The 14086-nt window shown below is 34.6% G+C and overlaps 1 protein-coding gene across 5 annotated transcripts in view; it reads left to right on the forward strand.

Annotated features, from left to right (window-relative positions):
• LOC131844613 (E3 ubiquitin-protein ligase UBR5) overlaps positions 1-14086 on the forward strand; it is a 36445-nt gene that overhangs the window by 4648 nt on the left and 17711 nt on the right. For 2 of the 5 annotated variants that reach the window (XM_059193549.1, XM_059193550.1), the window contains exons 2-19: positions 1809-2158; positions 3692-3846; positions 4446-4666; positions 4995-5170; positions 5268-5458; positions 5842-5989; positions 6319-6454; positions 7076-7236; positions 7649-7791; positions 8437-8599; positions 9259-9641; positions 9855-10028; positions 10617-10817; positions 11844-11955; positions 12320-12427; positions 12744-12891; positions 13237-13377; positions 13730-13955. In XM_059193549.1, coding sequence (XP_059049532.1) covers positions 1809-2158; positions 3692-3846; positions 4446-4666; positions 4995-5170; positions 5268-5458; positions 5842-5989; positions 6319-6454; positions 7076-7236; positions 7649-7791; positions 8437-8599; positions 9259-9641; positions 9855-10028; positions 10617-10817; positions 11844-11955; positions 12320-12427; positions 12744-12891; positions 13237-13377; positions 13730-13955 — 3337 coding nt within the window. The remainder of the gene's footprint in view (positions 1-1808; positions 2159-3691; positions 3847-4445; positions 4667-4994; positions 5171-5267; positions 5459-5841; positions 5990-6318; positions 6455-7075; positions 7237-7648; positions 7792-8436; positions 8600-9258; positions 9642-9854; positions 10029-10616; positions 10818-11843; positions 11956-12319; positions 12428-12743; positions 12892-13236; positions 13378-13729; positions 13956-14086) is intronic. The other 3 variants (XM_059193552.1, XM_059193553.1, XM_059193551.1) reach the window with 3 other exon arrangements.

The following is a 14086-nucleotide window of genomic DNA, read 5'->3' on the forward strand; positions in this document are numbered from 1 at the left end:
GTTGCAATGCACAAACCGCCGGCCAACTGCTGACAAAAACTCAAAACTAACAATAATATTAGCACAAGTTCACAATTTACGTTATCGAATACTATAACAACTTTTTAAAAAGAAATCAAAAACAAGAATGTTATTATAATGATTAGAAATCGATTTGACTTTATCTCACATAAATTCACAAAATAAATAAGGCAATTATAATCTTTAGCACATGCAATACAAAAAACATACAATAAAAACAGTAAACAATAATAACTAAACAAATATATACCACATGTGCCATATAATGTATGCATATTACTGACTTCTGTGCTAATAAGCAGTGTGAAAAGGCCATAGCTTAATGTGATTTTGCCCTGAGTGCAAACACTGATATTCAGCTATGTACTTCATGTGTATGAGTATGTTATAGCTTTGATATGTAGTAAAAGAATGTTAATCAACATAAAAATATATGATAATATCTTACCATGTTGTGTAATGTTTATTTTCCTTTTGAAACTTATATTTAATTAAACTAAAATGCTTTTCTTTAAAAAAGATGTTTTAAGTTGTATACAATCTAATACAAATATTGTTTTCATTCCCTACATAGCAAAAACCAAAACTGTGATCACTGTATATTTAAAATAGGCAATTTGTGTGCCAAATAATTTATAGTAATACTTAAGTACATATTGAATTTCTTAATAATATCAGTAATAGTAATTAAAACTTGTAATAGTAACATCCTTAACCAGTGTTTGTAATTATTTCTATGGGAATCAAGTTAGACATTGTATGAAACAGCTTAACTGTGCCTTCAAAGAAAAATTCTAAATAGAAGATTTTTTTAATTATTTAGCATACCAATTTTGTGAATATTTTAATTCCAGTTTATTTTAAATATGTATTATTTGAACATTGATTTCACAATCAGAATAAGTTTTAAACTAATTATTCATAAAGAAAATTATATGCTATGTGAAATGACTAGACAGTTTTTAGTGTGGTGGGATTTTCAAAAACATGATTGAAGTAACAAAGGCTGTCTCATACATCAGTCTCAACAGTCCATCAATCAACAGATATTACTTGTAGAGAAAAATTCTGTGTAATACAAATGACTATCCAGTGTATGAAAGTGCTCAAATTAAATGGGATATGGCATAGGTTTCAAAATAAAGGATGGGTACTTTATCATATTGTATGAGGGTAGTTAATAATTTTTACTTTCAATCTCAACCAAGGTATCTTTTATTAAGAAATATATGATACCATTTTTTCTAATGTTCCTCATATTAGTATATATACTGCTGAAGCATATTAAAATCAAGTCCCCCCAGCCTCGCACAGGCTTAATATTAAAGGATTTTCTTTTATTAAAACTAAGATATCTAGGAGATATCTTAGTTTTAAGTGTTTGTTTAAACCAAATTATGTAAAGGACAATTTTATTCAAAACAAAATACAATAGATAACACATTCACCTATTGAAATCATGTTTATAAAAACATCCTTGCAAATAATGAATTATTTTAGAAGAAACTTGATAAAAAAGGTGATAGTGAATTAACAGATAGAAATATGTTGTTTCAGACTTTTTTAGAACTTTTATAGGAGAATAATGTTGTCATACATATTTTTTGCATAACTTTAACACAAGAGGATAACCTCTTCTATTCTGGTAGTTATAAAAATGCTTGTCACAATTCCTTCAAATAATTATGCCTCTTATGTTTTTATTGCATACAATGATAGTTATCTTAAGGTTCCCTGTGTAAATATATATATTTTTCAAAAATTTAATAATTGTTGTTCTTTGGCAGGCTCAAGGAGGTAGCGGAACGGTGGAATAGATATGGTACTGGACCCGGATCTTCAGCACTCAGTTCTTTGAGAGGAGTGCGTGCTGTAGCTGCAGGTCCAGCGCATATAGCTTGTCTGCTAGACGATGGCACAATATGTCGAGCTGCATTTTCTATTATTCCTGACCGATTGGATTTGAGTAAAGCTGACGCGAGTAAGAATGGAGGAAATGGCGGAGGTGGAAGTGGCGGCGGTGGAACGGGAGGTGGAAAGCAGGGGGGCAGCGGAGGAGGTTGTGGATCTAGACAACAACCCCGGACGAGGGCCCGCATCATGAGGAATTCAATTCGTGCTGCACCTAGTTCTCAAGGTACTTTTTTAGCATTCCATATGCAAATTTCTATAGCATGACTGATGACAATGAAGGAAAGTCTTGATAATATATCAAAAACTATTATACTGTTTCCTGAAATGTTAATATATGCCCTTATCATCTATAATTACTAATAATTTTTAGATTTGTTGCTTCAGAAATTTCCGAGATAAGAATATTAAAAGCATTATACACTACTTAAGCAAGTATAACTATTTACAAATTTCTAGTTTGGGACTTGAAATTTAAAGTTAAAACTTGCAAAGAATTCTTGAGACTTCTCGTAACGAGAATCCAATTTTTATTATTTTTTTATGTACAAGAAAACTTGTAACATACTTGTAAAGAAATAAAATATTTATTTATTTATATACAACTTATTATTGTAAAGAAATATTAACTTAAATATTTCTACATTAAAAAAATACCCAGTACCATCTAAAACTACATAGTAATGTTTTTACCTACTTTAGAAATAGGAGCTTAGAGCTACAGAGAAATTTATAGATTATAATTGATAAAAAACATAAATTCTGTTATTAAAAAGCACATATTCTGTATACAGGTAACTATAATAATATAAGAACAATGTAGAAAAAACGGTTGATTTGCATGGTTAAATGAGTAACTTGCATATAATAAATATGAATAACAATTTTAAGTTTAATTAAGAGGACAGATTCAAAACATTAAATATCCATAATTAATAAAGACTGGAAATATGAGTACAAGCTGTAATTTTCAGTGCCAAACAGCTTGTGTTAAGGATTACTAGGCGATTGAAAGAAATACTTGACACATATTATTTTGTAAATACTTACATTCATAACAGGGATATTAGGGAGCTCCGCAATCGAAACTATCGGATATCCGATATAAAAAAATATTCGTAACCGTAACCGAATCCAAAATAAAAGTTACGGATAATATCGGATAGGGGCGGGTCTAATTGGGACACGTTATGTGACCATTTTATTAGCTATATGTATTTTATAAAAGTAAAATTTCTTAAAAAATTAATATCCGTAACTGAAATTATCCGAAACTAACGGATAATCCGAAATAATTTCATATCCGCATCCGTAACTGTATCCGGTATAATAATCACTCCTATATCCGAAACCTATCCGTATCCGAAATTTCATATCCATAACATCCCTGATTCATAATATACCTTGAAAACAGACAGACTAACAAACAATTATACCCATCAATACAGAATTGAACTCGCGACCATCGGAAGTATGGTACTGCGCTAAACCGCTAGACCACCGAAGCAGTCAATGAGGATGGCTATATCAGGCATGAGATTTAACTTAAATCTGTTTATAATATTTTTACTCCTAAACTGCTGAAGTTGAAATTTATATTGATGATGACAGATTATTTGGGAAACAGCTCAAATAAAAAGTATCTTCTATTAGGACATATCAGCCCCTTATAAATGTCAAGTTTTTTGTATTAATATAATATGTTTCCCCTACCTTCCTAGTATAGTCGAAAGATATGTAATTTTTTTTATTGTGACAGGATCTACTAGCCGTGCGACTGGTGTTATAATTGGAGCATCGAGTTCTGGGCGTGTGGTATCTGTGCCAGCACCATTTGTTCCGGAGGATCTTGTCACACAAGCTCAAGTGGTCTTGCAGGGGAAAAGCAGGAGCCTCATTATCAGAGAACTACAGGTAAAATATGTCTATAGTTATATGTAGATAACATTGATTTTGAGTTCATGGATTTTATTTCTACTGAAGTTTTAGTACACAAGTTTGATTACAACCTGTATTTTACAAAAGTAAATAATAGTATTGTCTTTCGGCATCAATAGTGGTCCAGAATATATGTTGTTACTAGTGTTTAAAAAGAGACTTTCGAGAATAAATGCTTTATTGAAAAGGGTGAATTTGACTAGCTACCTAATAACTTAGCTCCTTAGATTAAAGATAAATTATCTTTGTCATAAACTTTTCAAATGAAATGACTATTGTATTACTGCTATTTTACTATTATAATCCATACTAAAATTATGAATTTGAAAGGTTTTTAGAAATTAGAATTTTTAAATACTCAAGTTCCCTGTACAGGTACCTACATGAACTGAGAAAGGATTGTCTTGAAATTTCATTTCAATAACATGAGGTAACTGGTTCGCGTGGATGAAGTGCAGCATACTCGTATTTCAGTATAATTTACACATTTACATATTTTTATATTAGTGTATTTATATACAATGTTAAATTATATATGTCAAATTTTTAAATGAGTAATTTGATACGTAATATAGCGCACAAATCTGGACGTAAACTTGGCGGTAAACAACTTGCTGTCACGGGATGACGAGGAAGGCGAGGAGCCTGAGGGCGGCGAGGGGGGAGACGGCTACGTACCTGAGGATCTCATCTCGCTGCTGGACGGTGGGTTCCACGCGGCACAGCAGGACCAATCCGTTATCATCGACGCGGACATGTTCTCCGAGGACATCTTCGGGTACGCGGCTATCAGAAGGTATACCTGTCAAGCTATGCTCCTTTGCCGACTATCCTATCCGTAGTAAATATAGCCCTCAACCCAATCTCTAGCACGCTGAAGCTTACGCAGTTTCCGTTTTTGTTGTGATTGGGTGTTTTTATTTTTATTTAGAAAAGTTTAGTTTTTTTTTATTTTGATTTTTATATTAGGTATAAAAAGACCTTTCGTATAAAAAGAAATCTTCCTATAAAAGTCCATATTGTATTTGTATTGTATGTTATATTTGTAAATACGGAAGTGAATGGTCTTTTTATACTATTGTATTTATAAAACAGTAACAAACATGTGTGTCATGTATGTACAGTCGCAGTGGAGGCGGTGGCGGTAGTAGCGGTGGCCGCGGGGGTGCTAACCGCGAGAGTAGCAGCTCAACCCAGGAGCGACCCTCGGAATTTAGCAGGTGGCGTGAACGGCAGTATTTCGGGCCTCGCAGGTGGCTTGAATCGGCACTGCGTGATACTTCCTGGGATAAAGATGGAGGTGATTTTATAAAAAGACTAATGAAATGGAGATTTGTCAATATGTTATTTATTAATCATGGTCATATATGTATATTACATAAATACCTTTATTTTAGGCGAAAATAAGAAAAAGGATTCAGCAATGGCTGCATCGCCGCTTTGGGTTTCTGAGGAACTCGAGTACTGGGAAAGCAACATACGCTTCACACATATTGCGGCTACTTACAGTGAGCTTGTTGCTGTGTCCACACACGGTCAACTGCACCAATGGCGTTGGGCCGACGCTCATCCTTATCAGCGCAATGATGTATGTATCTATTTGCATAGTAAGATCTTAATATGGTCAGTATGCATGCTCAATTTAAACTATCACTAAATATTACTGAATAGCTTGTAAGTTGTTTCTGTATCAGTGTCACTGGTACAGTAACAGTCCCCACTGATTGGTATAAAAATGTCTTACATTCTGGATGTCTTTAAAATATAAATTACATATGATATTTTAACTCCAATCTATTTGTGGATTCATTACGACAAGTATTGTTGACAATAAACTCTGGAGTATATTATAATTAACACAAACTGTTTCTGAGACTAAAAGTGTTTATGCTAGGATAGAACTATATTACACATACATATGGGGTATTGTCGGTTTAACTAATATAAATTTAATTTTAATTTATCTTTTAGGGTGGTACAATTAGCGCATTTCACCCGCGCGCCAGCTGGCTCGGGCTACTGCCTGGTGAGCGTATCATAAACATCAGCGCAGCCGGAATAAGAGTCTCAGTCCTCACAGACGCAGGCAGAGCGGCTACTTTCCTCGACGAGTCCATAGGTGAGTTGGGTTTCTAATTCATCATAAGTCATCCTTTTGGTATTTCACCATTATAATTTTTCTTGGATTCAGACCCTAGACGTAAGGACTTTTGGGACAGTGTAATAGGAACAGGAAATAGGTAATTATCAGTATTATGTACACGCGAACGAAGTCGCAGTAACAGCCAATGTTATTGATATTGTAAACGCGAAAATTTAATTAAATTAATTTAGTTATCAATAATAAAAATCTCTTTAGAGATCTGCCAGTTTTACATTCTGCACATTGTTCTCAACGTCATATTTGCACTTATAGCAATCTACACTCTTTTGAATTAATGGTTTTAGCTCATGCTCCTGGAGCGTCTCGACTTGAACATCCACTACAAACTTTCACGGAATTTGGATCTGAAAAGCCTATATCGCTTCATGTATGCTCATTGTATACTGTTGCTAGACTGGACTCCGGAGCGCTGTATTGGTGGTGAGTTTTCATTTAATCTTAATTATTATATAAACACAACGGGCCAGATCGACTAACATACAATATTATTTTATAATATATACAAAAGACATACATGATTTGTATATTCAGTTGACATGTTGAGTTGTCATAAATGAATATATATTTTTTTAAACCTGTACATACTTAGGTATTTTTTAATCATATTCAAGGTTTGTACGAGTGTACAGTGTATACAACATTTGCGTGTATTGTACATATAAACCTTCGGAATTCATTTTCAAAGTGATAATGAAAACTGTATTATAATCCATAGCATGCTTTAGAAGACCTACAATGAGATTCCCTGACAGTTTGAAACATCCCTTTATGTAAATTGAAATAGAATTTTCTTTTTACTTTTGCTATTATATCTCCTATCACTGCACTCTGCTACATTAAACATCATAATAGTAATCTCTTAGAAGAAGTAAGCTGAGAACTAGACACAAAAACAGCAATATTAACATTTTTAGACATTTTTTTTATATTGAGATATTTATATAGACACAAATATATTTATAATAACACACACCAAATGGCAATAAGTGATATTAGTATTGAAAATATTGATGCAATAAATATAATAAATAATTTAATTAGGGGCGTTCTACCATTGGGTCAACGCGCCCGCCTTTGGGACAAACACCGGGCCCGCTCTCGCAAGCAACAGCGCGGTCACTCATCTGCAACGCCACAGGATCTGCAGGCTGGGCAGAGTGTTACTATGAAAAATGCACCCATGTACCAACCGGGCGCCATTGGTAAGATCTTCCAATAATAAATATTGTTTTTTCTTATTACAAAAAAGACGATACCTCAAGCCGCCGTAATTTTAATCCCCGTTTGAATGGGACAGGGGATCGATCCATGGGGATAATCTGCTGATGGATTGAGATTTTAAGTTTAAAATTGATATACATTTGAACATAAAATCTCAATCCGATGAGCTACGACATATTATGGCTATCTCGTTATCATGCCACGTCCGTGATAGCATTCATGCGTTGCAATTATAGGATATCCTGTAATTGTACTGCCTTGTTTCGCTTTTCAACTTCAACAAAATGTCATAAGCCTTATTAAGCTAAAAAGATTAAGCTACAAAGCAAACTACGGTTTTAAATGTTAATTTGTGGCATTGTCCTTTATTCACTTTTATTTTGGTTGGCATAGGTTTCAACATGTCTACCGGCGTACCAAAAGTAGGCGTGTTGCAGAATGCAGCATGGAACTTGTCGGACACGTGCCGTTTTAAACTTGTGCCACCACCGCAGCCCGATCGGTCTGTTTCTGACAAGGATAAAAGAGATCTACAGGTGAGATTGTTAGAAAGAAAAGTAGTTAATTTGGCATATGTATATTGCCAGCCACCTGACAAAGAACATCCTTGGCATCAAATTTTTTTTTAATAAAACAGTTATTAAAATATATTTGATGCCAAGGATGTTCTTTGTCAGGTGGCTTTTATTATATTACAAGTATTATAATTAATAATTTTGAAAAGCTATTATACATCTTCCTTCCTTCCCACCAACTAATAATGTTTAACTTATAATTGCATAATATTACATAATAATACTTATTATTAGACCTTTTAGACTATCTATCATAGGCAAAATTATTCAGGTGCAATATACATATAATTGAGATATCCACATATATCTTTTCTTTGTATTTTATTTTTAAAATATAGATAGGATCACAGATAGGTATCCTATCTAAATTATTAAAAATTATAAAGAACTTCATTATTATCTAGATTATAGGTAAACTACTCAGATGTGGTAAAAATTAACATGCAAAATTTGTTACTAACATTCTGCCAATTTTATTCCTACAGACAAGAGTAGAAAAGTTGGACTGCTAATATAGAACCAATTATAGAGTGCCAGTTAATTATGATAGCATGAACACAAGGGACCAACAAGATTTTTATTAAGTATAAAATTTGTTTTCCCTAGAACCAGTCGCCGTTAACTGTGTCATCAGTGAAGGCATCTTCATCTAGCAGCAGTGGCAAAGATGCTGGAAAAGACAGCAACAAAGACATGGCAGATAGACTAGATATGCCCCCACCGCCCAGCCCGGCCTCGTCCACGTGTAGCGATACTAGCACCTCGCATAGTGAGTTATCCTTTGATTATTACTACACCTGTATACTTTAACTTGTAAATATATAATTAAAATTTACATAAATTCCAATATATTTTTATGCAAAATTAATTTGGACTAGATTGGACTAAAATAAAGATTGAAAAAATAATGTCCTCATTATTGATAACCAAGCAGGGTTATCAATAATGAGGACATTATTCTTTAACTATTATTTTCTTGCTACATATTGGTGTAGTTTGAAATAGAAATCTTTATTCAAATAAACTCATTACAAGCACTTTTGAATAGTCAAATTTTGATTCTACCACTCATTCGGAATGCAGATTCATCACAAGAAGAATGAGCAAGAAACTTGTGTGTTGTTCTTTTGAGTAGATGTTTTTTTAATATAAATAATTACAGTATAACAAGTAAGAGGCATGCGATAATAAACATAGAAATCGCTACACACTCATTATTAGTGTAATTGGATAATATTGTCAGTGCTATGGATTTTAAGTTTTTCTATAAAAACATTATTATCGTTAATGAATTCTTCAATTTTATAGTAAGCTTAGTAGTATATTAATATTCTAACATGGATATTTATTATATTTTTTGTGAATGTTCTATTCCAATAAGTTTTTCTATTCATATGAGGATAATAAATATCGTTTTTAATTTAACAGAACGTGCAAAACGTGTGACTGTTCGTGGCGAGGAAGGATCATCGAACGATGGCTCCAAACGTGATGAAGAGGAGTGGCCTCTTAAAGAAGTAGTTTTCCTGGAGGATGTTAAAAGTGTGCCACTAGGTCGTGTGTTGAAAGTTGACGGCGCATACGCAGCTGTTCGGTTCCCTACCATCGGGAAAGATGGTAAAGAAATAGTTCCATCAACGCCGGACGATTGGACTACGTTATTGCAGGATTGTCGTCTTGTGCGAAAAGACGACTTAATTGCTGTCAAGTGGGGAGCGGGCGGCGCAGCAGGTACTCGAGGACCGGATTGCTTGCAACGCTCACCAAGGAAAATTTCACTGCCGCCTGATGTGCAAGTCATCACAATTGCTGTAAGTCTAAGTATTATTACGAATTTGTAAAATTTTAAATTATGGTCTTCAAGCCATTTATTCTTTATTTATTTATATTACAGCTGTAATTATAGTTCTTATATATGGAATGTCATAGAGGATGAAATATATTACAGTTTTATAATTTAATGGGAAATTTACGCGCGCGTGTCTATGATTGATAAGAAAAGTAACCTGCGTCTTTCATTGTAGGTGGATAGTCGCGGCGTGCACGCCGTGGTTAGGCGTCCGGGAGGTGCACTCGCTTACGCCGTGTATGCTGTGGGAACTACTAGAGCTTTAACAGACAGCACATTCCCGACTGATAACAATGCCATGCTGGGATACTCAAATGGACAGGCGATACAGTTGGCCACTGCTGCTGAGGTTAATTTTTAACATATAGCAATACAATATTTCTTGTATATTTAGGTATCCAGTATATCCAATATATTTATATAATATGAAATAGTATTAGAGCCATTTTTTCTGCAAAACAAGTGTCAGTTTATACTGACACTTATGAAATTATTGAATATTAGATTAGGCCAATCCTCAAAGCTTCAGTGTTATCCCTTCAGAGCGTCGTTCTTCTTTTGTTCTGAGATATTAATAAAAATGTCTCGGAACAATTCAAACAGGGCCATCTAGTCCCAAGCTAAGCAGTTTTATAGGTACTAGACAACTGACATAAATGTGCGGAGACCCGTCATTTAATGTGTACCTGTGGATATAAAACAGTTAGATTTCATATCGACAAGTATTAGGTTGTCACTCGTAGCTGTTCATGCATACATAGCATGTTAATATGAAACTGATTAAGTGTCTAGTCAACTCGTAATGGACATGTTAATGGAGGAGTATTCAGGGGGTTCGGGCAATAGTCAGGTGCGTCGACCTGTAGCACTGCGGCCTACATAGATCTGTAGTGCTCAAAAATGAAGGAGTATATTGAATTGAAATTTAAAAATACAGGGTAGCGAGCCCGTGGTGGTGATGCTGGACGGCAACGGCGCGCTGTACCCGGTGTCGCGCGACTGCGTGGGCATGGTCCGCGAGCCGCCGCCGCTCAACCTGCCGCCCGCGCGCGCGCTCGCCGCACACGCGCTGCCGCTCCACCCGCACTCGCACTCCGCGCACGCCGCGCACTCACACCACAACGCGCTCAAGTCGCAGGTACCTAATCTATACATATAAATAAAATTGCAGTGTCTCTTTGCAATATTGCAGTAACCGTTTTTTACTACATGCATATGACGGCGCTTACACCGAAATAACATTTTTTACAATTTTTGTCTGTCTGTCTGCCTGTTTGTTCCGGCTAATCTCTGAAATGGCTGGACCGATTTTGACGATACTTTTATTAGGTAGGTAGGCAGGTAGCTGATGTAATAAGGAGTTGACTTAGGCTACTTTTATTTTAGAAAAATGATTTTATTTTATAAAAATAAATTCCACACGGATGAATCAATGGTACAGCTAGTACATTATAATATTACAAAGACATCTAGTATAGCTAACTACACTGGCACAAGAGAAATATCTCCTTTTGAAGATATCCATAGAAGATAAAAACCATCACTCTCAAATATATCTTTAAATTCATGACCATGACATCACACCGTTACCACAGTTACTCTTATATGTCTGTAACTACCAACCCACAATATAATTGTCTCTTTTATAAAATATATCCACTGGAGAAGAAAACCATTGCTCCCAAAAATATCTTTAAATACATGACCATGACAAGATTTAATAGACAACTCTACCTAAATTGAAAACATACTTCAGCAAGCAAACAGATTTATATGTATACAAAACTGAGAGCATTTACCTCTCAGTTTTGTATACATATAAATCTGTAATGCTCTCAGTTTTGTATACATATAAATCTGTTTGCTTGCTGAAGTATGTTTTCAATTTAAACCTGAGTTATATTTAATTATCGTTAATCTCGACATTCTTTGAGTATACATTATGCTTCTAATGAAGATTTACATAAACTAAAGCAGTTACTTTACATTTTGCTGTACCTTTTTTTTCAAAATATGCACCAAATTTCAATAATCGACGGGAAGAAGCAATTATATAATTATTTTATACAATGAATCGATAATGATCTGCTCAATTGCATATGCCTTCTACAGCTATTTCAAATAAATATTTTTTTATTATTATTATGTTTAATATCATCACTAGGTGGCCCTCATTATATTAGTTCCGGAACCTCAGCTTATGATGCCTCGAGTACTGCGCTGCGACCTTGAAGGCGTGCGTCAACTTCTGCACCAGTTGGAATCCGATACCAGCAGTAAGTTTTATTTTGAATATTCTGTTGCTTTGTATTAACCTTTTGTCGTCGTTGTCAACAAATATTGTCGTACATTATTTACCCATAATAAATACCAAGACTCTTACTCTACCAAGGTCTTTGAGAACTATGTCGTCAAATGAAAAAGTTATGAAATTCCATTTGATGGAATTTGCAAATTTATTAGCCATCTGTACACGATACTTTCTTTCACATCAGATCAGGACGAAAAAGCCAGCGCGTGCAATCGTGATTTACAATTTAGCCATTTTTTGTGGTCACTCTTTCGGTCATAATTTCATATTGTTTCACTTTTAAAAAATATTTTATTTTATTTATTGTTATTTCAATTTATTTTTTACAGAACAACAGATTTTATCAATACTCCAGGAGCGTTGTGATGGAAATAGGAATATTTTACATGCATGTGTACACATGTGTGCACCGACTTCCAACAAAGAACCTGATATAGGTATGTATAATAAATAAATTACCAGTACCTGGGCCTCAGTTATGGAAATTCATGAAAAATAACTACCATGCCATCAGCACTACTAATATTTTTAGGTTTTGTGACTTGGTAACGAACACAAATAACGTTAAGGTATTTGTGTGTAAAATATATTAAATCGTAGCAACTACTAGTAACTACCGTAAGTTTATTATAACACGCTGATTTGGAACTATTTTATGTATGTAAAACCGCTGTGTTGTCAATATTGGGGCCCGGCTTCACTGTGTTCAGTTCCTTGAATTAATTGATATGAGTACATATTTCTCATGTTTAGTGGAAAATCCTTCAATGCCGAATTTAGCAGGCAGTACGGGCGGCACCGGCGCCAGCTCAGAGGAGACTGTGCCCGCGTTGGCGTGGCCGCCCGAGTCCTTCGAGGCGTCCGGGGACGAAGATAGTTTGATGGGACTCACCAATAATGGGTAAATGTTATGTATTTTAATCATAGTAAATAATTTTACCAAAATTAATTAAAATAATTTGTATAATTTTTTTAAATTGATATATATATACCAAATTATTAATTTAATTCAAATTCTAGTCAATATTGATAGTAGAAATATAATTATGTTAGATTTAAATTAGTACCGTTATCATTATTGACATCTAGCGACATTATCTGCGAGTCAATGAGACAACTCGAATTTGTAAACACACTCGGTTTACAAATTCACCACACAGCCACTAAAATTGATTAAAATTAAATTTAAATATATTAGTATATATATTTCTATATATGGTGGTAAATAGTATTTTTATATTAATAGCAAAACGAGTGGTGGCAACAATGGTAGCGGTGCAGTGAGCGCCGACCCTGCGGAGCGGCGAGGCAACGCGCTCGCAGCACTGCGCGCGCTCTGCGAGAGTGCCGTGCTGCAGCCCTACATGATACAACTCCTCACTTCTAAGTAAGTAATACACGTTTGCGACTAAACAATAAAAAATAAAACATCTAAAAAAACAAATAATCTTGAAGGATTAGATTTTTATTTGGGTACTTACAGTAGAGTATATTTTATTTAAAGATAACCCATCAAGATTATATAATGTATTTTTAATACACAATAATAAACACCCAAGATTACCAGAGAAAGACTAAAAAGTCATAGGGTATTTATTTCAGCCGCTGAGCTGTTTACTTTATAAGCTGTATTTTGGTAGAATGGTAATTAGTCGGTTGTCAGATATTAGATGTGATACTAATATTTATGTATTTATTCAATTGTTATTTAACAACAATTAACAATATGTTTTTATCAGGGATGGTATGGGGCAAACGCCTTTAATGGCAGCGGTGTCGGAGCGTGCATACCGCGCCGCATTGGTTCTTCTTGATGCGGTGCGCGGCTGCCCTGACGTCGACGAAAGCCAACGATCTGCGGCCATCTTCCCGCCCAATGCGCACCCAGACCACTCGCCGTTGCTTGTGTTGTGCTGTAATGACACCTGCAGCTTTACATGGACAGGACAAGAGCACATTAACCAGGTAAATATTGTATATTGTCTAAAAATATGAATACATTCTGTAAAATAAGACATTGCCACATGCCATATTGTTCTTAAATTATCGATCTGAAGAAAGATGACGATGTAATGCTTCTGTCTATTTTAGGTTTG

Source organism: Achroia grisella, unplaced genomic scaffold (assembly GCF_030625045.1).
Source record: "Achroia grisella isolate CSIRO2021 unplaced genomic scaffold, CSIRO_AGI_Agris_v1 utg402, whole genome shotgun sequence".
In the NCBI taxonomy this organism is placed as follows: Eukaryota; Metazoa; Arthropoda; class Insecta; order Lepidoptera; family Pyralidae; genus Achroia; species Achroia grisella.